At 43.2% G+C, this 26753-nt stretch overlaps 1 protein-coding gene across 1 annotated transcript in view; it reads right to left on the reverse strand.

Annotated features, from left to right (window-relative positions):
• Positions 1-26753, reverse strand: part of ABCB10 (ATP binding cassette subfamily B member 10) — a 65299-nt gene that overhangs the window by 9176 nt on the left and 29370 nt on the right. The window contains exons 5-11 of the mRNA XM_088452916.1: positions 18085-18231; positions 17163-17298; positions 16922-17017; positions 14201-14410; positions 12826-12905; positions 9087-9267; positions 1240-1283 (exon numbers count right to left, since the gene is read on the reverse strand). Coding sequence (XP_088309042.1) covers positions 1240-1283; positions 9087-9267; positions 12826-12905; positions 14201-14410; positions 16922-17017; positions 17163-17298; positions 18085-18231 — 894 coding nt within the window. The remainder of the gene's footprint in view (positions 1-1239; positions 1284-9086; positions 9268-12825; positions 12906-14200; positions 14411-16921; positions 17018-17162; positions 17299-18084; positions 18232-26753) is intronic.

Raw genomic sequence — 26753 nt, forward strand, 5'->3', positions numbered from 1 at the left:
CTCTATAAGCTATCCTACCCAATTACATCCCCTCTATACAGCACACACATATCCTCCATAAGCTATCCGACCCAATTACATCCTCTCTATACAGCACACACATATCCTCCATAAGCTATCCTACCCAATTACATCCCCTCTATACAGCCCACACACATAACCTCCATAAGCTATCCTACCCAATTACATCCCCACTATACAGCACACACATATCCCCCATAAGCTATCCTACCCAATTACATCCCCTCTATACAGCACACACATAACCTCCATAAGCTATCCTACCCAATTACATCCCCACTATACAGCACACACATATCCCCCATAAGCTATCCTACCCAATTACATCTCCTCTATACAGCACACACATATCCTCCATAATCTATCCTACCCAATTACATCCCATCTATACAGCACACACATATCCTCCATAAGCTATCCTACCCAATTACATCCCCTCTATACAGCACACACATATCCTCCATAAGCTATCCTACCCAATTACATCCCCACTATACAGCACACACATATCCTCCATAAGCTATCCTACCCAATTACATCCCCTCTATACAGCACACAAATAACCTCCATAAGCTATCCTACCCAATTACATCTCCTCTATACAGCACACACATATCCTCCATAAGCTATCCTACCCAATTACATCCCCTCTATACAGTACACACACATATCCTCCATAAGCTATCCTACCCAATTACATCCCCTCTATACAGCACACACATATCCTCCATAATCTATCCTACCCAATTACATCCCATCTATACAGCACACACATATCCTCCATAAGCTATCCTACCCAATTACATCCCCTCTATACAGCACACACATATCCTCCATAAGCTATCCTACCCAATTACATCCCCTCTATACAGCACACACATATCCTCCATAAGCTATCCTACCCAATTACATCCCCTCTATACAGCACACACATAACCTCCATAAGCTATCCTACCCAATTACATCCCCTCTATACAGCACACACATAACCTCCATAAGCTATCCTACCCAATTACATCCCATCTATACAGCACACACATATCCTCCATAAGCTATCCTACCCAATTACATCCCCACTATACAGCACACACATATCCCCCATAAGCTATCCTACCCAATTACATCCCCTCTATACAGCACACACATTACTTAGAAGCACAAGGAGATCAAGAGCAACAACAAATAATATCCTCAGCCTGACATATAGAGATTACATACCTTAAGCAATGCTCTGGCAATAGCGATTCTTTGCTTCTGGCCACCTAGAAGTATATAAAGAAATATAGAAAACGTTGCTATAGAGTAAAACATAATTTATTTCATTGACTGTATAAAAATACAAGAACAACAATATGTAATTACTTGAGAATCTCTTAGTCATAAACTACATCCATCAGTCTTATTGCAGTACACAGAATAGGCATGTGGTCACATAAAAAAGAAAAAGAAATGTAAAAAGTGCCCACGTCAGTTACACACACACACACACACACACACACACACACACACACACACACACACACACACACACACACGCACAGGACTGATTGCTATACATTGGCTATACTTTGCCTCCATATCACTGTGTCGCTAAACCCACCCAGTGCAAAGTAAATCAAAATATATTTGGGTGTAGAAATGTGGTGACCACTCCCAGGCCACCATGTAGTCCAATCATTCAGCCCGAGGATCGCATGGCTGACGCTACCCGACATGACGATCCATGAGGGCAAATTGGAAGCATGACCCAGCACGTGTTTGTTACTGGTGACGTGATCATGTAGAGGGTATACCGCCATTATATGTACTTGCAGTGTAAGTTGTGCTGTGTTATGTGCACGGTAGCGGTGGTGGCTGGACAGAGCTTCTTTGTGTCAGGGGCTTCGGGACCAAGGAAGCGTTTTATCACCCTTCTTATCCTAACACGTTCCATGAGCTAAAGAACACGAGGTCACCTGGTGAGGAATTATTACAGGATAAATGGCCAAATATAGTTAAATTGATTGAAAAAGGTCACTGGAGTGACCGAAATGCGTAGTTGCTCCAGGTATTTTGCTATTCCCCTCCGGTCTATGCGGCTTTAGTTGCTACGAATCCAGCGGCAGTGGCGGCAATACTGCAACTAGCGCCCGCCTGGAGAAAGACCGGAACCGGCAGTGTTACTGTAATTTACACCTGACTACAGACAAGACACACACTGGCCAGCACGGGCAGACACGCCGCAACCACGGGGCACAGGAATAGGTAATAGTGACCTGCAAAAACGGCACTAACTGGCCGATTGAGACCATTGGCTGATTACTTGGACTCTGGCACCTGTGATCCTGGAAAACTAGCGGCCTATACTACTGACTATAATAGCCCTGCTAAAGATTTCTACATCTTATGCTGTGAGTGCGGACTGTACACTTCTTTACATTCTAAGTACATATGACTATCTACAATCACACTATCCCGTGACTGAGCAATTAAGTAAGGGAAATGATTGAATTCAAGCGGCTACAATTGTAAATCAATACGGCTACTTATTACATTACATTCAAACCACAATTTGCATGTATTTTATTTTCAGATGTGTATAAGCTTTTACATGTTGGCTCTTAGAAGATTATTATCGTTATTTATATCTTATGTTATATTTATCATTACAGACTGTCAGGGAGACTCACTGAAATAGTAGCAATCTCCCTGTCTCCCTGAAGAGTCCAGTAATCTCCCTGATTGTGCCTTAGCCCACATTATATAGCTGTTATATACTTGGAGATAAATAAACATGAGATATATACATTCATATGGGATCATCAGTGCCATTTCTCTGCATTGGTTATATAAAGGTACAATAATGTATTAGTGTGATTTCAGCAACAAGAAGATCTTAGTGAGCAACATCTGCTGCTTTGGGGCTCAGTTACATTTGGATGTAAGTCAGTATTATGATCCGTCTCTCGGGTGGAATAGTACACGCCATTTTAATTCCGCGCTCATAGGTGCTACGTTCACAATCTCCCTGAAATGCTTTTTCAAAAGTAGGAAAATCCAAATAAACATTAATAGAGATAAACGAAAGAGTGAGACGTTATAAGCGACAGTCACGTGTCCTGTACCCGACCAATTCTCCATCCTCCCACTATCTGTCCTGTCTTTATATCTAGAAATAGGGCGAGCAGAGGACAGTCCTCTGTGGTCTACATTATTCACCTCACTGGTAGGGAGAGCAGGGTGCTCACATAATATCAGGGTGTCAGAAGCACAGTCCAGCCCGTGACCCCCAGGGAATGAGTGACAGCGGGAGAAGGAAAGTGGGGACCCAAACGCTGCAAGTCTGGATGATGTTGTGACTCCATCGGTTTTGTACTAGAGCAATAAAAACAAGCAGGAAACTCGCTGATGTGTATCTGTGTCTAACTGTAATGGAAATAAGGAATAAAAGGTCCCACAACTGCCCTCACTAACGAGTGCTGACCCCCACAAGTAGGAAAGTTAACCAAGACAAAAAATGGAGAGAGACTGCTCATGTAGGACAAATGTATTCACTGAAAATGAACAAACAAATACAATGTAACAATGTATCCAAGAGAGTAAGTAATAAAACCATATAAAGCACCTGGGAGCACACTGACAACTAATGGTTACACAATGTGTATATGCTATGTATACTGATAATCCCGTCTGCTACCACAGAGGCTCCTATACAGTGACGGTGTCAGACACAGCTAAAGCCTCTGAGGATGGATAATGTCAGCGATAAAGGCACAGATTGCTATAATGTCAGCGATAAAGGCACAGATTGCTATAATGTCAGCGATAAAGGCACAGATTGCTATAATGTCAGCGATAAAGGCACAGATTGCTATAATGTCAGCGATAAAGGCACAGATTGCTATAATGTCAGCGATAAAGGCACAGATTGCTATAATGTCAGTGATAAAGGCACAGATTGCTATAATGTCAGTGATAAAGGCACAGAATGCTATAATGTCAGCGATAAAGGCACAGATTGCTATAATGTCAGCGATAAAGGCACAGATTGCTATAATGTCAGCGATAAAGGCACAGATTGCTATAATGTCAGTGATAAAGGCACAGATTGCTATAATGTCAGTGATAAAGGCACAGAATGCTATAATGTCAGCGATAAAGGCACAGATTGCTATAATGTCAGCGATAAAGGCACAGATTGCTATAATGTCAGCGATAAAGGCACAGATTGCTATAATGTCAGCGATAAAGGCACAGATTGCTATAATGTCAGCGATAAAGGCACAGATTGCTATAATGTCTGCGATAAAGGCAGAGATTGCTATAATGTCTGCGATAAAGGTAGAGATTGCTATAATGTCAGCGATAAAGGCACAGAATGCTATAATGTCTGCGATAAAGGCAGAGATTGCTATAATGTCTGCGATAAAGGCACAGATTGCTATAATGTCAGCGATAAAGGCACAGATTGCTATAATGTCAGCGATAAAGGCACAGATTGCTATAATGTCAGCGATAAAGGCACAGAATGCTATAATGTCTGCGATAAAGGCACAGAATGCTATAATGTCTGCGATAAAGGCACAGAATGCTATAATGTCTGCGATAAAGGCAGAGATTGCTATAATGTCAGTGATACAGGGACAGATTGCTATAATGTCAGTGATAAAGGCAGAGATTGCTATAATGTCAGTGACAAAGGCACAGATTGCTATAATGTCAGTGACAAAGGCACAGATTGCTATAATGTCAGTGACAAAGGCACAGATTGCTATAATGTCAGCGATAAAGGCACAGATTGCTATGTCGTCAGCGATAAAGGCACAGATTGCTATAATGTCAGTGATAAAGGCACAGATTGCTATAATGTCAGTGATAAAGGCACATATTGCTATAATGTCAGTGATAAAGGCACAGATTGCTATAATGTCAGTGATAAAAGGCACAGATTGCAGACATTAGTGCTGTGCTCCTCAGATACACCAGTATTAGTGACGCTTCACTTCAGCAGCTGGGGTGGGTGCAGCAATGTAAGCAATGTGGTCAACAACTGAAAATACGGGTGTGACTGCATTTCTCATAGGCACCAAGCCCTGGTATGCGATGCAGTGTGTGATGTCATCTTCTGATGGCGTTACCTTATAGAAGCCTATGGGCTTCTCTCTGCAGATCGCTGTTGGATGCCTCCCAGCACCCCCTGGAGTGCGTGTCTCAGTCAGTGCGTGTGTCAGTCAGTGCGTGTGTCAGTCAGTGCGTGTGTCAGCCTGTGCGTGTGTCAGCCTGTGCGTGTGTCAGCCTGTGCGTGTGTCAGCCTGTGCGTGTGTCAGCCTGTGCGTGTGTCAGCCTGTGCGTGTGTCAGCCTGTGCGTGCACAGAATGACACCAGAGGGGCTTCTGGGTCATAGACCCGGAAATCCCTCACTCACAAAGGACAGCTCTTACCATCCTTTGCGGTGGTTCTTTATGCACACCAGCGTAATTATCTCCGGCATGCATGTGAAGGGTGGTGGGATGCATCGCTTGGTGAGAATGCAGACGGCAGGACCCTGTTACTATGATACAGGGATCCCAGCATTAATACCACATATATCCAATTAGGACAAAAAAGTTTTGTCCGCAAAATATTAGGCGGACCAGCGCCCAATTGTGAAATACTGCGGGTATGTGCGCTCCCAATATCCGCAGTAATCAATTTTAAAAAATGCCTGAGGGGCAGAGCTTACAGTGGTCCTAGAGAACTGGTGAAACCCCCCCCTCCCTCGGAGCTTCTTTAATAAAGGGACAGCAGTAGACGAGTGCAGAAAAAGGCGTGGTCTCAAAAATAGGGGCGTGGTCACACAATAGTATCCCAAATTCAAATTACGCCACACAGTAGCACAATCTTATTCACATTATAACGCACATAGTGCCCCTGATTCACATTACACCACATAGTAGTGTCCCATATTCATGTTATGACACACAGCAGTGCCCACAGTAGTAGTGTCCCTCATACACATACTGGCCAAAGTAGTAGTGCCCCTCATACACAATGCCCACAGCAGTAGTGCCCCTTACACATAATGCCCCCAGTAGAGGTGCCCCTTATGCAGTGCCCACAGTGGTAGTGCTCCTTACACATAATGCCTACAGCACTGGTGCCCCTTTTGCAGTCCCCTCTATGCAATGCCCCCAGTAGAAATGTCCCCATTAGAAGTAATGCCCCCTGTAGTAATGCCCTTGTAGAAGAAACATCCCCAATAGAAATGTCCCCTGTAGCAGTGCCCCCAGTGGTAATGTCCCCTGCCAAAATGCCCTCAATAGTAATGCCCCCATTAGAAGTAATGCCCCCTGTAGTAATGCCCTTGTAGAAGAAATGTCCCCAATAGAAATGGCCCCTGCAGTACTGCCCCCTGTGGTAATGCCCCCTTTAGAAGTAATGGCCCCTTAAGAAGTAATGCCCCCTGTAAAAGTGCCACACACACACACAAACACACGCACACACATACACAAAAAAACCCACAATACTAACCTTAAACCCCGCTCTTGTCCGCTTGGCTGCTCCTCAGAACTATGGGATAGACATCACGACTCTCCCATAGTGCTCACTGCGGGAGCCGGACGTCAGGAGTGAGCTCGGCAGCTCTCGTTGCGGGAAAGGAGCTGGGTGCCCGCTGGTAACAAAATCTCAGCGGGTGACCGGCAAATGGATCCTCCCTGCGGTGCCGGGCTGAGGTGAGCTGGAGGAAGTGGATCTAGTTCCGTCTCCAAATAGAAGAGATGGACGCAGTTCCGGCCTACTGTAACCCCTGCGAGGGTTCTTAGCGCTGACAACCCAGCAGTGCCAGACAAAAAGGAAAACCTTCTTACCTCTCCGGTGGTCTCCACGGCTCCTGGTCATCTCCCCTTCATCTTTACACTAGGGAGGGGGCTGCTGGGAGATTTAGTTCTCCCTGTTGCTGCCTCCAGGGGGTCTCACACACACATGGGGGTAACACAGACACAATCACCTGCACGCACACACACACAGACAACATACTTACTTACACACACACACGCACACACAACATGCTTACACACACATCATACTTACACACACCCACACATCATATTTACACACACACACACACACCTGCACACACACAACATACTTACACACATGCTGCAGGAGACCAGGTCTAGACGCTGGAGGAAGTAGACACAGCTTTGGAAGGTATTTACTGACTAATTAAGCTAATTGGAAGCTTCCAATTGCCTAAATTAGTCATTAGGAGGGGTGACACTGGGGTCCCAGAACATTTCCTGATAATTTTTCCTAAAAATATGGATTATATGACAAATTGGTCTGGAGGTGCGCAAACAAAAAAGCCTCCCGGCGCTCAATAATACAATGTGAGGGCTAAATAAATTGTCCCAATGCTGCTCTGTGTTCACCCAGGTCCTTTTATGGTCTTATTACTTATGGTGCATACACAAGGGCAGATAATGGTGCATACACAAGGGCAGATAATGGCGCATACATAAGGTCAGATAATGGTGCATACACACGGTCAGATAATGGTGCATACACACGGTCAGATAATGGTGCATACACACGGTCAGATAATGGTGCATACACACGGTCAGATAATGGAGCATACACACGGTCAGATAATGGTGCATACACACGGTCAGATAATGGTGCATACACACGGTCAGATAATGGTGCATACACACGGTCAGATAATGGTGCATACACACGGTCAGATAATGGTGCACTATTTTAAAAATCGTTCATATCTGAAGGAAAATCTGACATATCTGACATGTTTGTCAGATGAGCGATGCGCGTTCCCGCTTGTCAGATAACGATATCCGACATCTGATGTGTTTGAAGTCAGACTTGGATGATTCCATTCATTTTAATGCAGTCAAAAATCGTTCATAGATCAAATCATTCAATCGTTCATCTGACAAATCTGACCGTGTGTATGCACCATTACTGTCCTGGAAACTTAGGCCCATATTCAACTGCCAGCGAAAAGTCCCAGGCTTTTCATATGCCAGAGTTTTCACCGTCATAGCCATTTTGGGCTCCAGAAAAGTATTGCGCTTGTCACCGTGATTCGCCCCATTCAATTGCAAAGGATGCGCGAAATGCGTCCCGACGACACTGGGATTGGCGAAAAGTACTGTCAGATTTGGGGAAATCAGCCTGACACATCCCCTAAAGATGCACTGACATGTGGGATCACTATGGATACTCCCGAATAGCCCTGCTGAAGGTATTTGGGGTACTTGAATGATCTCAATAGGTGTTATTTAGCGTCTTTGTACAAGTGGTGAAGAATAGCATTTAGCAGTGTTTTTTAGTAAAAATAAGTAGTCTCAGCAAATTTGGGGTACATGAAAATGGGTGCAAGCATGGTTAAAAATTGCTAAAGTGAGGATTTAAATAACGGAAAAAACGCATCTTCAGCAATGACCTGCAATCTAAAAAACACCTGGGGCATACTTGGGGGAACCCCCGGAGTCTATTTCACTAGTTTGTCCCCCAACTTTGGTATTTTTTGTCCCCAAAACGAAAGTACTTTTTAGGGGTGTTCTAAAGTATTTTATAATTTTTTTTTTTTTTTTTTTTGACACAGTCTACCTTTGGGGGACTGTCCTAAGGCTGCTGTTCCAGCAACTTTACTCCCCAAAACCCCAATTCTGCAGTTTTTCTTGCCTGCTTTCTTTGGCGAATCTTTTCCGCTGGTTACAAGGCGCAGACTTTTCGCAGCGGCGAAAAGTCTTTGCAACTGAATCAGGCGGAAAGTTATCGCCTGGCGAAATGATGTCATCAGCGAAACATTTCTGCCGATCGTGGCTTTTCACTAGCAATTGAATATGGCCCATAGTTTGTTTTATTGTATTTGTTTATTAAAATTCAGTAAATACATTTATCCTACATCAGCTATATATTTTGTTTTCTTAGTAAATCAGGAAACTATTCAACTATATCCCGAACGTGTCAGTTAAATAAAATGAAAACAAAGAAATTGACAGACAAATTAGGTTTCCAGCCCGCTGTTGATATGGACAGAAAATTAATGTTTAGACCATCCAGCCGACATTGTGCCGACATACCTGACAGCAGGACACCTTTCTCCCCAACCACTGTGTCAAACCCTTTCGGAAAACCTTTAATGAAGTTGAGGGTATTGGCGATTTCAGCGACCCGACGGATTTCCTCTTGGGTGACTGTTGAGGGGTCTTCTGATCCGTACGCGATGTTCTCAGCGATTGAGCAGGAGAACAGCACCGGTTCCTGCAGCAGGGACCAGAAAAATAAAACAGATGGCAAATTAGAGATGACCCCCAACTTCCGGCTATTTCCAGCAAAACATCCCAGTATCACAGATAGAAGAATGAAGGTTAGGTGGTCATAAGAAGCAAGAAAACAAGTCAAATAGGGATAAGGACTCTAGGAGCTCTTGAGTCTAATTAGGGGGGCTGGAGATTGAGCATGTTGTTATAAAACACAATATACAGTCGCTATTAAATAAAATGTACAATTCACAATTATTATAGCTAGTCTTAAAGGGACAGACACCAGAAAAGATGATGAATAGATGCAAACCAAAAAAAATTAAAATAAAATGTTATTTAGTCAGGCACACCTTATTAAGTAATAACATTATCATTTGACATTTTTCTGGTGTACTCCTATTCATCAGTGTCGTACTGTCTCCCCTATATTCTTCTTACACAACGTAACAAGAAATGTAGAAGATTATGGTTATGGGGCAGGTTATAAATGATAATATCCTCTATTCAATGCTCCACAGGTAAAACAGGATTTCAGAACTAATTTGTATTGCTTGTGAATTTAGAATTTTATATATCTATATATAGTTTCCCAGAAGAACGTTAAAAATTTGAGAGCTCTTATTTCTCATATAGAATTATCTAATAATAAAGAATTGCCAACTGTAAATAGAAAAGCATGAATCACAGTTTTGGTACAGAGAAACTAGAATCTCTAGTCTGCAGTACTAGATTGTGGCCACTAGATGTCCTAATTGAAAACAAAAGATGTCTCAGGGTGTAGTAATAGATTTTGGCCACTAGATGTCCTAATTGAAAACAAAAGATGTCTCGGTGTAGAAACAAGAGCAATTGCAGAATTTAGAGTAGACCAAAGCTAACGGTCGTTTCACAGAAATGCGACGTTCCAGCGATATCGCTGTTGTGTGCTGCTATAGGTCGTTCCACACTGTGGGCCTGATGCAGAGCAGGAAGCAAAGTCGATATAAGCCGCACTGCGTGTGCGCAGCAATTGCATTGCAACTACGGACGCACAGGGGAATCCATCGCTGAGTGAGTGACAGGTTGTCAGCATTTCGGGGGGGGGGGGGGTGATGGGGGGCGGTCTGAAAAAGGCAGGAGTACCTGTCCGTTTGGACGCCGGTTCATGGGCATGCATAAATTAGCCACTGTGATTGCATACGCAGCTCTGCTTGTCCGCAAGGGCAAGATGGCTGCTCAATGTGCTACGATGTTTACACAGGTAAGCGACGTCGTACACAGGTAAGAAGCCAGCAGGTGGCATTCTTATACTCAGGTGAGCTTTGCAACTGTTGGGATAATTTCACAGCTGTGATGCGTCCGATATCGCAGCTGCAATCGTATTAGCGTCCATCGCTGAATTAGGCGCTGTATTTGTAAGTACACATTTTTGTGAATGTATAGTCTTCTGCTAGAAGTCAGGTCATGGTGTACAATACATTCTGATGTGTGGTCCGGTATAGTTTGGGTACTGGGAACACCTAAATTCAAGTTTTGCTTATGTAATGTACTATAATGTGCGGACAAATGCAAAACAGTTTTCAAAATGGTGCTTAATAAAATATTCAGTTTATTTGCATGAACCAGTCCTGTCTATGTCTTCCGCACAATGAGAAAAAGATACAGATTTCTTTGTATGATACAGGTGGGCACACACAGTGCTGTAAGCTTCTGTTTTCTATATGATACAGGTGGGCACACACAGTGCTGTAAGCTTCTGTTTTCTGTATGATACAGGTGGGCACACACAGTGCTGTAAGCTTCTGTTTTCTGTATGATACAGGTGGGCACACACAGTGCTGTAAGCTTCTGTTTTCTGTATGATACAGGTGGGCACACACAGTGCTGTAAGCTTCTGTTTTCTGTATGATACAGGTGGGCACACAGTGCTGTAAGCTTCTGTTTTCTGTATGATACAGGTGGGCACACACAGTGCTGTAAGCTTCTGTTTTCTGTATGATACAGGTGGGCACACACAGTGCTGTAAGCTTCTGTTTTCTGTATGATACAGGTGGGCACACAGTGCTGTAAGCTTCTGTTTTCTGTATGATACAGGTGGGCACACACAGTGCTGTAAGCTTCTGTTTTCTGTATGATACAGGTGGGCACACAGTGCTGTAAGCTTCTGTTTTCTGTATGATACAGGTGGGCACACAGTGCTGTAAGCTTCTGTTTTCTGTATGATACAGGTGGGCACACACAGTGCTGTAAGCTTCTGTTTTCTGTATGATACAGGTGGGCACACAGTGCTGTAAGCTTCTGTTTTCTGTATGATACAGGTGGGCACACACAGTGCTGTAAGCTTCTGTTTTCTGTATGATACAGGTGGGCACACAGTGCTGTAAGCTTCTGTTTTCTGTATGATACAGGTGGGCACACAGTGCTGTAAGCTTCTGTTTTCTGTATGATACAGGTGGGCACACACAGTGCTGTAAGCTTCTGTTTTCTGTATGATACACACAACGGGTGATATCAATTTTATTTTTTTTCAATAATAATTATTTAAGGTTTCATAATGTTTAACATTATATATGATGAATTGCTGCAGACAGCTTCTTAATACTATAAAAGCTTGGATGCTGTACCATAAGCGGATGATTCGCAGGAGGCACATGTATGGCATAATTTTGTATAATAGAATTAATCACAATATACATGTACACATCTAGCAACAGTATTGTTTGCTCCCTGTATCTAATATGTGCAGCCCATGTGTGAGACAGATTAGGGGTGTTCATATACACGAGTCTTAAAGTAAGGACACACCATGGAGAGGAGTCTTGTTTGAAATTTGTGTTTGGGATACGTATCTTTTTGCTCTCACCAAGATTTATATTTTGCATTTTCCCGTTAGCTACGATGAAGGACAACAATACATTTATAGGGTTGCGTACCGAGCGCCAGCATCCCGGCGGTCATAATCCCAACGCCGGCATCCCGACATCTCCCCCTGTCCATACCTCTGACCCTCCACCGGTGACTGAACCTAACTCTCCCCCTCCCCGCACCCTAAACCTAACTCTCCCCGCTTAGTGTCTAACCTTAAACCCTAACCCTCTCCTTAAAACCTGCTACTACCTACGTGATGCCAACAGTTGGGATGCCGGTGCCGGGATTCGGGCATTGGTAATTTAAGCATCCCCTGTATCCCGGGATACTGAACGTATCCCCATCTATATTATAGACGGAGGTTGTACACATCTTAGGTGCGCAGATGTATATATTCCCATACACATGTGGGGATCTTTTACATCCAACTTTAAACCACCCCTGAGATCTGCGTGCCGGTGACCAGACATAGGACTGAGAGAAGAGAAACTTATTCTCTCTTCAAGCTCCATTCATTTCTGTATTCAACCCATCTGCTCATACGCTCGTCTGTACAGTGAGAACATAAGGAAACCGAGCGCATACAGAATGTCCTACACAGCGGGAAGAATGCTGGATCCACAGCGGCGCCTGTTCCATATGAGCGTGGAATGCAGCAGGTAACATACCATAAAGAAATGAGAGAGGAATAACAGGCTGTGGTCATTACCTGGCTGACAGTTCCAATCTTTGAGCGTAACCAAAGTGGATTCAAGTGTCGCACATTATGGCCGTCTATATGGATGGATCCTAGGTGGGGAAAATAAAGTGCAGAAATGGGAATATTACAAAGAAAAAAAAGATATAAAATCTACAACCCCACCTCACATCACCTGCGCTAATCTGCTCACATCAGGAGTCTGAAATGTGGAGAAAAAGCTGCTCCCTAACATCTCCCACCTCCAGGCTTCATATTGCTATCTATCTATCTGCTCAGAACATGTGATGGGTCAGCTGACACAGCTCTGCCGCCTGCCACCATCCTCCCGGTGTCCAATGATGACCTCAGAAACTCAGCCATGGCGGGCATCATTTGACCTGGGTTCCTCTATACTGGATGAGCCCACACACAGTGCAATGGATGTGTCAAATTTGATTGAAATGACCAACCAAAAGTACACAATGGGCCAGACTCCGAGATTTACGATAATGAAATCACAACTGAATTTTTTCACGGATTACAGTTGCTAAAATACGCCAATGTCTGCCAAAGCACAGCCAGGCACAGGGACTGCTGTATTCTCATATCCGCCTGATGAGGTACAGCAGCATAATCATCAGTACCATTGACGCACATCACGCAGTGTGTAAGTCACGTCTGACCAGCCGCAAACACAACGTCTCTCCTAACACGCAGAGAGCTCTCAGGCTGCGAAGGAGATTGCAAAGGCGAATTTATGCACGCCCATAAAACGGTGTATAAATGGTCAGAGGCGCCTGCGTTTTTTCTTACTACCCCCAAGCGACTTCCTGTCACTCAGTTCGTGAGTGGTCTCTCTGTACAAGCGTAGTCAGAATGCAATTACTGCTCGCGCAGTGCGGCTTTTGCGCATGTTCAATGGAAAATAATCGCTCGATCTAAGTAAATATCGGCTTTGCAAAAATCTCTGAATAAGGCACTGTATGTGACAGCTCAACCTCTCCTGAGGAAGTACTACGGCAGCCTAGCCAGACGAGGCATGAGGCACTGTAACACTAATGCCATCACTTTAAAGACCTGCAATATAATACTGGGACAGCCATGCTTTGGTATACATTATATACATTGCTTCAGCCCACAAAATGGCCGCCTCGACTCGAAGTTATTAATGGGGTAGTCAACTTGTATAAACAAATCCATAGTAACAATAGGAAAATAGATCTTAAGGTCTAAAAATCAAAATGAAAATAAAATAATAATAATTCACAAGACCAGTGAAAGTTATAGCCCAATGTGCGGGCTGTTATATTGCTTTAGTTACTAAGCCCAGGCTTTGGACGCATGTAATTCTCACAAAGAAGTAAGTGAGCCTCCAATTCCCGCAGTTAGATTATAAGCCACTCACCAGCATTGGGATCATAAAGTCTTAATAGCAGCGAAACTAGTGTGGATTTGCCAGATCCGCTTGGTCCCACCACGGCCATCACAGACCCGGAAGGGATGGAGAGGCTGAGGTCTTGGAAAATGGGAGCATCGGGCCGGCTGGGATACATGAAAGTGACATCGCAGAACTCCAGGTTGCCTTTAAACTTTTCTGGTGTGATCACCAAGCCCTCTGAAATGATCAATTAAACAGACGTAAGTTAAATTTATAAACCAGAAACACGAGCTGAACCTGAATACGGGTGTGTCATCGCCATCTTACTGTATTGCCTTGTATCATCAGGGGTGGAAATGGAAAATGTCTCAGCCAAATAGTTATTAACCCACATGAATCTACAAGAAATCTGCCATTTCCTCCCATTCCCCTGGGACATCAGATTACCCAGACCCTAAACTACCAGCACACGCTCCAATCAACTCCCATTTGTGCACAATCCAGTCCACACTAATGGATGTCTGCAGAGACCTGGCCAATGAGGGCACAGACAGAACGATCGGACCAGTGCTACTAAAACACTTGTGGGTCAGCCAATGATCTCACAACACAAGCACTAATGTAAGTCATTAGGCCACCTAGTATCCTCTCCTCCAGTAACAAAATGCAGGAGATAATTCAGCCCTATCAGCCTTAGAGGACAGCTGAGGCCAGGGGGCATGGCTTAAATCATTCCAATATTAACTATACTGAGGAGAACAGTACTTCAATTTTTCAAATAAATACAGGTGCCTGAAATGTGGTCAAAACGACAAAGTTCCTCATTTTCAGAGTTTTGCCCGCATTCCAATATATACCAAGCTCTGGAATGCCATACATCTGGAACTTAGACCTGGTAAACAATGCCATCTGCAGATGGCGTTACCCTGTAAAAGCCTATGGGCCTCTTATCACAGTGTGCTGTAAGAGGGATCCAATCGGATCCCCCCCAGCACCCCCTGCGGTGTACGCGTCAAACGACCCTTGCACAAATTGATTTTTGGGTCATAAACTCAGAGATCCCTCTATGGCAAAGGACAGTTCTTATTGGCAGAGCTGTTCCTTGCGATATTAATCGCATTTCTTGGTACATCCCGCCTATATTTGTTACAATAGAAATGAAACATGCAAGGCCCGGGCCGCTCTGCCGTGGAGAACCCATTTCCAGGGCGCCCTGCTCTTCATAAAGAAAAGAGAACATGCTGTGTAGCGATAGCCACAGATAAGATATTACATAGTTCTATGAAAGCAGCCTTGGTCCTTGTGCATCTTCTATTGGCCTTAAACCCAAAACATCCCTGCGATCAAGTAACTTATTGTCTTTGGACATGTCCGATTACTTGTGGTTTTTGGCTTCGGGTCCAGGCCTACTCCATAGCTACATTTGGTTCATTTTCTTCCATCGACTCCTGAATGGGCCCTATTTGGAATACTTCCTCCTCACACCCGCATCACTCAAGGGGGTAGACGCCTCCTTTTGGCAATGAGTGCAGCGGCAAGCAAGACTAAGGGGGGTATCCAATTAGCTGCGGTAAATTAGAGCGGCTAATTAGCTTGCCTGGAGCTATCCAATTAGCCCCGAAGTCAGCCTGACACCGGCACTTATCAGGGCGACACTTATCAGGGTTTTATTTCAGGATCTGATGTGTCCCAAAACATGATCCACGATAATTGCAGTTTTTTCGCCAAAAAAAGGCGAGAACACATAGGAGCCGCAATAAGCTTGCGGACCTATGTGTTTACGGGAGAACTATCCTATTATTTTGCCCCGAAATAATAGGCTAGGGTGAAAAAAAATCCCCATTTTTCGGCAATCGCAGGGATCAATTAGCACCCGAGCAATGTTCAGGGCTGATTGGATACTGCCCTATCTAGCAAACCTGGATAAACCCTCTTCCCCTGTCATTATCGCTTTTTGGGATGACTTGGGTCAAGGTAATTTTAGATAAAGAATCTCCCACATGAGAAAAAAACTTTTATGTTTTAAAGTTACATTGATACATTCTCCACACCCATGAAGATACAATTTCATCATAGCCTGAAGGGTTTGTCCTGGTACCCGAAACGACTTGCAGCTAATGACCCTCCTATACAATTATAAATATATATTTTTAACATTGCAGGCATTCATCGCTCAATGAGGTTCTGTGGGTGGGGGAGATGGCAAGGCACCTTTTATTATTGACTTTATACTTTATTATATTAATCATATATTGTTATGGTTCTATATGATTTGGTCCTCTTGGGTTCCTCATTCCACATATTTTTATTGCACAGATTATTTGTATCATGTATACAATGTAATTTCATGTGTTATTTTCTATTTGTATTGTCACACTTTAAATTGTATGTGTATCTGAGGCATGATGCTTCAATAATACTTGTTTTAAAAAAAAAAATACAAAAAAAAAAAAATCTCCATAAAAACCTGCGAGTCGACGCAGCTGAGGAAATATATGCGAGGATGTCCGTATTTATGAAGCAGCAAGCATGCTCAAGGCTAAACCAAGCTGATTTAGCATGTAACATGCTTGCAGTGGCGTCGGCTCACACTCTATTACATTTAGCCCAATGTGTTATCTAGAACGTCACCAACTTCAGGCGACATGGAAGAGGGGCTGACCCCGGAGCTGCAGGTGCTGAAGAACATGGACACAGTATGGAGATACTACAGGGAATGTCCATTCAAACTGGTAATACAGTGCTCACCATTGATGGGCATCACGGGTCGTCTGTCCAGCAGCTCCCAGAGGCGGGCGCCAGCCCCGAACCCCTTCATCAGTTCTGCATAGAAAGAGCTGAGTCCTGCAAAAAAAAAATGTCTATCAGCAAATTACATCCCAATTTGAATTAATCAACAGCATGGGCACAGTGGTTAGCATTGCTGAAAATATCCGTCAGACATGGATGTGGGTAATGTCCATGCTATTGGTGTTACTGTATCACGTACCTCCAATGCTGATTCCAACCCAGAATGCATACATCAGGAATGAGGACAGCTCCCCTATGGTCATCTGTGACGCTCCAGTCAGCAGACCCCCTTTGTACAGCACAGCCAGCACAATCAGGTTCCCGGACAGGCCAGTCTACACAACGGAATAATAATTATTATATTAATAAATAGTTATTAATATTTTTAGTATTAGGTACATTCTTTATCACCAGTGCCATTTTTCAGCAGGAACGCTCAATAACTGTGACAATGTTCTTGGCCAAAATGTATTCTCCACAAGGTAACTTATTTTAAAGGCCCCTTTGAGTGACTTCTTTTCTATAGCTCCACCCACACTAGCTCCACCCACACTAGCTCCACCCACAGCTCCTGAACCTATTTTTCCAGAAAAATAGCCCTGACCATATGCTTTATATTACTGACTTTATTCAAGCCCTCACATAACACAAGTGTTTCCACCATTTATCATATATGTTGGTGTCAGATGGGCATTCATAGGCATTTAATACTTTCTTTCCTAAATATCACCTGCAGGGGGCGCTATGGGTCACAGACATGAGTGGGCAGACAATGCTGGCTCTACCCTCCACCAAGGACCCACACACCTACCCTGGCACCCTGAGGCCCATCTGCCAAGTGAACAGAAACGAACAAGAGTCCTCTCATCAAAGCAGTGCTGGGGCAGGATTGGGGGAGCTACAGAGGCATCATTCTACCCCAGTGATGAACCGTTCTGCCCCTGACTCGGTTTATCCAATATTAAATTTATAGTTAGCATTCAGGGAAGAAGTAATTCAGCAATAACTGGGCTGTTATAAGGGACAATAACACTCAAATCCACCAAGAAAATATATAACTTAACCGGCAGTAAATAGAGAATTATAATATATAAACATGGAACACAAAAATTCACACTCACCAGCCCAAAGAAACCGGCCCTTGCAAAGGCCTCCTTGTTAGTCAGGTCCAGCACATGATCCACTTTATGGTCATATTTCTCTATCTCCAGGATCTCCTTCCCAAATGCCCGCACGGTCCTTATATTCCCGATACGCTCTTCTGCCAGCTGGGGACAGGAGGAGAGAACCCACAGTCTCAGCACGTTACTTGTAAGCAGCTAACATTCACCAAGAAATGGATGTATTATACGTAACAAGGGGGGGGAAATAAAGCAATGTGACCTGTGACCAATAATAGTACACAGCAAAGATACCAGCATATATGAATTAGAGATGTGCGCGGACCCTTGTGTTTCGGTTTGGCTTTGGTAAAATCACCCTCGCATCTTATGGTTTTGGTTTTGGCAAACTACCCTCAAGTGTTTGGATTCGGATCTGGATTTTTAAAAACAAATTGATAAAAACAGCTAAAATCATGTAATTGGACCTTCCAAAAACGGCATTCGGTTTCTAAATCAGTGTTCTGAAGTGACAGCAGATCTGAGCTGAGACATAAGTTTGGATGTGTTAGTTTTTCAGGAAACGATATACGATTACTGATACCCCTAAGGAATTCTCTTTACATGTTGTACTAATCCTACTGGCTGTACTGACGAGGAAGACATTATTATAGGGCTGCTGTAATGTGTAATTATGATATAGGAGTATACGTGTTCTGTAGTGCTGTACACAGGGAATATAATACAAACAAAAAAATCAAAGTACATTAGACAGTTACAGACTAGCGTACATATTCACAGATTAACATAATTACAAGACACAAGTCCGCCAATTACATCATTACAGCAAGAAATAAGGTTGGAGATATAGGGGGCTGAAGCAGTGGCTGAGGGCTTTGAAGGTGAGTGAGGGGAGTCTGGACGTGATTCTGTAGAAGACCAGGAGGTAGTGCAGGAGCTGATACTCGGCGGTAGCAGAGGTGACAATGAAGTGGACACAAGCAGCCCCGAGCAGGGTTGTCTTAACAGCAGTGTGGGCCCTGGGCAAAGCAATACACTGGGGCCCCTACTCACCCATTCACGGGAAATTTTTTTAATGGTCAATAAAATTAAACCCCCTGCATGCCCATCAGACCTCCCACACATGCAGAGAGACTGGTCTGAAGCCGGCAAATGATGTGATACTGGGACTGAGGTAGGGATTGATGGGGTAGGGGAGGTTAGATCAGAATACAGTGCACCGGCGGCCGGCTTATAAAAATATCACAAATTTACCAACTGGCCGCGGCTGCAGGGGGGCGGGTTGGCAGGCCCCTACAAGCTTCGGACCCTTGGGCAGCTGCCCAACAAGCCCAATGGAATAGATGGCCCTGGCCCCGAGCGGGGTAATCATTAATCAATTACAGGGTAATTACAGTAATTAAGGAGGGAGATGATCAAGGCAATGAATGGAGGCTTTCGGGTAGGAAAGTGTCTGATCCTGGAAATATAAAACGGAGGTGAAAGTGGCAGGACTGGGAGAGGGACTGGATGGGGGTGAAGGAAATGACCGAATCAAGCAATACACCCAGACTGCAGACATGGGAGACTGACTACAGAACTAATTGTACAATTACAGGGCTATAATTCAGTAGTATAGACTTTCCCAAACAATGGACATATATGACAGAATATTGGAAAGTTGCACGGGTTCCATGTATTGTTTCCAATCTGATATAAAGTACTTCCACTGACAAATCCAATAACAAAAGTGCACCAACATCTCTCGTCTCAAACAGCTTCTAACTCGATCCCTTCATGATCAGAGTCTCCCATCCGCACTCATAACCTGCTCCCATTCCCAGTTACGGACTTTTATCATGCTGCACATCATACAACAAGACTTTCCTCCAGGTGCATAACTAGACCTTAAGCTCTAGCTCCCCCACCCCTCCCACCGCGGCTCCACCCCCCTCCCCTTCTGCTATTTGCCTCTGCTCCGTAGTCATCCTCCTTCAGCGTGTGCTGCGCAGGGCAGGCACATCTCCTCTCCTGGTCGGCTCAGACTCTCCTCACTGACTGATGCTGGGAGTAGGAGTGGCTATGCTGGGACATCCCTGGATCCCAGCCACGCCTCCTCCCAATACAGTCAGTGAGGAGAGACGGAGGAGGAGCCAACCGGGAGGGCAGATGTACCTGCACTGCACAGCACACTGCTGGAGGAGGACACAACTACAGCTGGCCTTGCAGTATAGGTGCGGGGGGGACGGACGGACCCCGGAGATGGCCTAGGCTCCATAGCAGCCATACCACTGCATCTATGGTAGTTACACCAGTGCTTTCCCTTATATATATGAAACCTAAAAACTGACTTCTCTGGAGCTTATCAAATTCTTGACCCTCCCAGATCTTACATAAAAAATACCTTTATTATTTTATATTCCAAAATATTTATGGACTCCCAAAACCAGCACTAATCTCATCTCCCTCTACACACGGGCCTGCTGACTCCACTCTGCCAATGATTGCCACCTCTCTTACCAACTGACCACCTCTTCCCACTCTGGGGACTTCTCTGGTTCTGCTCCTCACCACTGGAACTCACTCCCCTCTGACTCACAACCTCCCTCCAAATTTTACTGCAGGCTCCAGAAACACATTTCTCTATTTCATCCTCCACTTTCTGTCCTTGCACAATGAATCAGCATGTACAGTATATGACTGCCGTCACTCTATAGCTTGCACTGCTCCATCCCTCATATAGGGGGTTATTCAGACCTGGTCGCAAGCGCTGAGTGCTCGCAACTGGACCGATGTTTCCCCACGGGACATGCGCACATCGGAGCCGGCTCCGACGTACACATGCGTGAGACCCGGCTAGCGACGGGCGCTCCGTCGCTACGGGTCTCGCACCAAAGGGGGCGAGCTGTCGATGGTGAGTGACAACTCGCCCCATTTGGGAGGCGGGCAGGGGGCGTGATGGAATGCTTGCCATTTGGGGGCGGCCCCACTGACATCAGCAATGATGTCAGTGGGGAGCTTCCTGCTCGATCAGAGCAGAAAGCTCCCTGGGGCTTGCGGTTGACGAGACCCAACCTTAGGGTCTCGTCGCAAGCCCCGATGGTCTTGACCATCGCGACCATCACCCTGGTCGATCACAAGAGCTGTGGGTGGTAACCCACAGCCTAGCGATCGACCAGGAGGTGGCACTTAAAAAAGTAAGTGGCCGCCCTCATTCAGAGCGATCGTTTGCAGCAAGCGATCAACTCTGAATGAGGTCCATAGTCTTACCTATCTTACCCACCACATCACCATCTCTCCTTTGGTATTCGTTTTCAAAGAGTAGCTCGGAGCCCGTCTGCTGCGCTCACACAGGATCAGCCAGCGCTAGTTCTATAGCAGCAGTATAGTGACTCTTTGGTTATAGTAGTTGCATTCATACAATATTTATAGTGGTTATCATAACTGCCATGTACATAAATGTCCTCTTGCATCTGTGCTGCGTAAACAGCAAATCACAAGGCATGCGCCTGCAAGCGGGTACGTGCACTGTGTTCGCCCCTGTGACTCCATAGGACTAAATGGTACGATCGTAGCGCACGCCATAATGTACCGTAGCGTATGCTGCTGTGTTTAATCACATGGAGCGACGCGTGCACGGGTTTGTAGCGTGAATGGCAAGGATGTAACAGGACACATCTGTATATATTGTTTTGTGTTTGCACTGTACTTTGTATAGCGCTGAGGATCCATGTGGCAAAGTACAGTACAAATAAAATACAACAACAAGAAGCAGCACTCCTTCCCAATGTCATCTAACTGGACCTACACACGCCAGTGGTACTGACCATACCTCATATATCCAACTCCTATATCCTACAGCATGGGTACTTACAGTAATTAAGGAGCATACACACGGTCAGATAAAAAAAGAATGATATAAACTATAACAATATCGTTTATATTGTTCTTTTTTTTTTAACCCCTAAACGACCAAACAATGGTCGATGCCCAGGCACGGATGGTCGATATCGATAGACCATCGCGGATCATTACATCGTTTGGGGTTTATTGCATGTGCTGGCTGTTCAATATCGAACATCCAACACTTGCAGGACGATCAGACAACGATATCTAATCAATGTCTGATCATCCCGTGTGTACGGGCCATTAGTTTTGATCCGGCACTAGTGATACCATGTTTAGTGCAAATATTATATATATTTTTTTCTCACAATCAATAGGGTGTAGTTAACTCAGCTATTAATAGATTACTTCCTGATAGATTATACCAACATATTTAGCTTAATCCAATTATTAATTACAGAAAATGATTCCTATAGCTGAGGTGCATTAGTACAAACAACAAAGAGAACGGAGACTATTCAGTATGGTGCACTCGATATTATTCACACAACCCTCATCTATATGCAGAACTACAAAACTATCATAATCTTTATTCATTTCTTCCAAAAAAAACCACACACAACATTTTCCAAGCGTTCCATTTATTAGGCAAAATATTTAAAATTCACAGAAAATAAAAATTAAAAAAAGTTTAATGCATAAAAGGAAGAAAAAACAAAACTGTGTATTAAAACTGTCTCTCTATACCGCTGTTTAGTTTATATACGTATCCTTTATAGGAGTTGGCTTTCAGTATCTCTATGGTCTATAATATGACTATAATATAATCGGCCTGTCACAAGCAGGCTTATGATCCACTTTTCACTAGTAATAGAACCAGTTTCACCTCCAATAAGTTCACGTCCCAGCAGTTATGGTTAAGTAACAGATTGTCTCTTATTTGGTAATTCAGATCATATTTTGTTGCAAATGGTAATAATTTGTTACAATAGAAACAATTACCATCTACTGCTGAGACAAAATTACTAATGGTTACAATAGTCAGTGAGATGAAATGTCTGATCTTCCTCACTCTGGGGGTGAATATTATTATCCTTTCACCTCTATAACAGTGTGATTATGTATAGTCTACAGCCATGGCCAAAGGTGTTGGGAATGACACAAGTATTGGTTTTCACAAAGTTTGCTGCTTCAGTGTTATTAGACCTTTTTGTCAGCTGTTACTATGGTATACTGAGGTAAGATTACAGCATTACATAAGTGTCAGCTGTTACTATGGTATACTGAGGTAACATTACAGCATTACATAAGTGTCAGCTGTTACTATGGTATACTGAGGTAACATTACAGCATTACATAAGTGTCAGCTGTTACTATGGTATACTGAGGTAACATTACAGCATTACATAAGTGTCAGCTGTTACTATGGTATACTGAGGTAACATTACAGCATTACATAAGTGTCAGAGGCTTTTATTGACAATTACATTACGTTTATGCAGAGAGTTAATATTTGTAGTGTTGACCCTTCCTTTACAAGACCTCTCTGCAATTCGCCCTGACATTCTGTCACTCACCTTCTGGGCCACATACTGACTAATGGCCGCCCATTCTTGCCTAATCTATGCTTGGGATTTGTCAAAATTTGTGGGGTTTTGTTTGTCCACCCACTTTTGAGGATTGACCACAAGTTCTCAATGGAATTAAGGCCTGGGGAGTTTCCTGGCCATGGATCCCAAATGTTGATGTTTTGTTCACCGAGTCACTTTTGCCTTATGGCAAGGTGCTCCATCATGCTGGAAAAGGCATTGTTCATCACCAAACTGTTCTTGGATGGTTGGGAGAAGTTGCTCTTGGAGGATGTTTTGGTACCATTCTTTATTCATGGCTGTGTTCTTAGGCAAAATTGTGAGTGAGCCCACTCCCTTGGCTGAGAAGTAACCCCACACATGAATGGCCTCAGGATGCTTTACTATTGGCATGACACAGGACTGATGGTAGTGCTCACCTTTCCTTCTCCGGACAAGCATTTGTCCAGATGCCCCAAACAATCTGAAAGGGTTTTCATTAGAGAAAATAACTTTAAACCAGTCCTCAGCAGTCCAATCCCTGTACCTTCTGAAGAATATCAGTCTGACCCAGATGATTTCCTGGAGAAAAGTGGTTTCTTTGCTGCCCTCCTCCAAAAGTCTTTGCCTCACTGTGTGTGCAGATGCACTCAGACCTGCCTGCTGCCAATAAGTTGGTATAGTAATAAGGCACAGAACACTATAGGATATGGGATCGGTAGGAATGGGTATTGAGGTGAATGCATACTATTTAATAGTATATAATTTGGAATGTGAATATTACACAAGACATTAATACTAGTAATGAGTCTGTATATCTTACACTATTCACACGGATAAGGGATTATATAATAACACTACATTACTAATTATACTATATAGATAATATTTGATCTTATATATGTAGATAGTGAACATTATATAGTGTAAGTATTAATCACTATTTTTGTTCACAATCACTTCACTAAATATTTGTAAAATTATATTATAAACAGGAGTTATAAATATTTTTTTAAAACACTCATTATTAATACTAGAATTAGTATTATTTATATTAATTTTACACCAACACTTATGACCAGATTCACATGGCATGAATATATATTACCATTTCTCAATGATTAATATAAGTAAGATATATTATTTTTCATTACAGTACATCATAAAAATCTAATAATTAATTAAGACAATACTGTATATTCTAATGAGGAATTGTCCTTCTAACAATTATCTAGATATATACTAATAAATGATGAATGTACACACTACGCTACTATTATAAGAGAACATCTATAAACAATGAGGTAGTGATGTTGTATGTAAAATCCATGTTATAATAAATATGAGCATAATCAAGTTTATCTGTATTAATCCGTGATGACTCCTGAGGTAGGGAGATCAATCCCAATAATCTGTCCAGAGATTATTAAATATTTGGGTGATATTATACCTATTTTTAATAAAGATACATTTAATTGATAAATGCATATATGACGAAATAGCCCCAACGGTCTGTTACCAGGAGCTATATACAAATGAATGGAGCTCCATAGTGACGAATAGAGAGATGGAGAAACATAACAAATAGTGACCTAGACGGCAGCATGAGATTCATATGGACCAATGAGGACATGACCTGGGGGATAAGTGAGGATGGACATTGACCCTCGGGTTCAACTAAAGCAGCCCCAGGTGAAACGCGTTGGTGTTACATATTCTAACCGCTGGCTATATGTAACTGATATCAGGATGGCTTAATAAGACTGATTGCAAATTATATGGACTGAAGTATATGGTTTCCTACTGAGAGAAACATCACTGTGTAAACTATACATAATCACACTGCTACACAGGAGAAAGGATAATAATAGTCACCCCCAGAGTGAGGAAGATCAGACGGAGCATTGCAGCTCACTGACTATTGTAACCATTTGTAATTTTCTCTCAGCAGTAGATGGTAATTATTATTGTAACTAATTATTACCATCTGCAACAAAATATGATCTGATATTGTATTCCTCTGTCCCACAGATTGTAAGCTTATATGGTCTCTTACCTCTGTCTGATAACAGCCAGTATTGTTTTATTACTGAGAGTACACTGGTGTTATATAAATATATGATAGGAGGAGATCTTACAGAGTGCCATTGGCAATGACATCACATGCATCATAGAGAGTGACATCATACACACATTCCTGAGAGTACACTGGTGTTATATAAATATATGTTAGGAGGAGGAGATCTTACAGAGTGCCATTGGCAATGACATCACATGCATCATAGAGAGTGACATCATACACACATTACTGAGAGTACACTGGTGTTATATAAATATATGTTAGGAGGAGGAGATCCTCCAGAGTGCCATTGGCAATGACATCACATGCATCATAGAGAGTGACATCATACACACATTACTGAGAGTACACTGGTGTTATATAAATATATGATAGGAGGAGGAGATCCTCCAGAGTGCCATTGGCAATGACATCACATGCATCATAGATAGTGACATCATACACACATTACTGAGAGTACACTGGTGCTATATAAATATATGTTAGGAGGAGGAGATCCCCCAGAGTGCCATCGGCAATGACATCACATGCATCATAGAGAGTGACATCATACACACATTACTGAGAGTACACTGGTGTTATATAAATATATGTTAGGAGGAGGAGATCTTACAGAGTGCTATCGGCAATGACATCACATATATCATAGAGAGTGACATCATACACACATTACTGAGAGTACACTGGTGTTATATAAATATATGTTAGGAGGAGGAGATCCCCCAGAGTGCCATCGGCAATGACATCACATGCATCATAGAGAGTGACATCATACACACATTACTGAGAGTACACTGGTGTTATATAAATATATGTTAGGAGGAGGAGATCTTACAGATTGCTATCGGCAATGACATCACATACATCATAGAGAGTGACATCATACACACATTCCTGAGAGTACACTGGTGTTATATAAATATATGTTAGGAGGAGGAGATCTTACAGAGTGCTATCGGCAATGACATCACATGCATCATAGAGAGTGACATCATACACACATTACTGAGAGTACACTGGTGTTATATAAATATATGTTAGGAGGAGGAGATCCTCCAGATTGCTATCGGCAATGACATCACATGCATCATAGATAGTGACATCATACACACATTACTGAGAGTACACTGGTGTTATATAAATATATGTTAGGAGGAGGAGATCCCCCAGAGTGCCATCGGCAATGACATCACATG

This window comes from Taudactylus pleione, unplaced genomic scaffold (genome assembly GCF_031769625.1).
Source record: "Taudactylus pleione unplaced genomic scaffold, aTauple2 ptg000559l, whole genome shotgun sequence".
NCBI classification, from domain to species: Eukaryota; Metazoa; Chordata; class Amphibia; order Anura; family Myobatrachidae; genus Taudactylus; species Taudactylus pleione.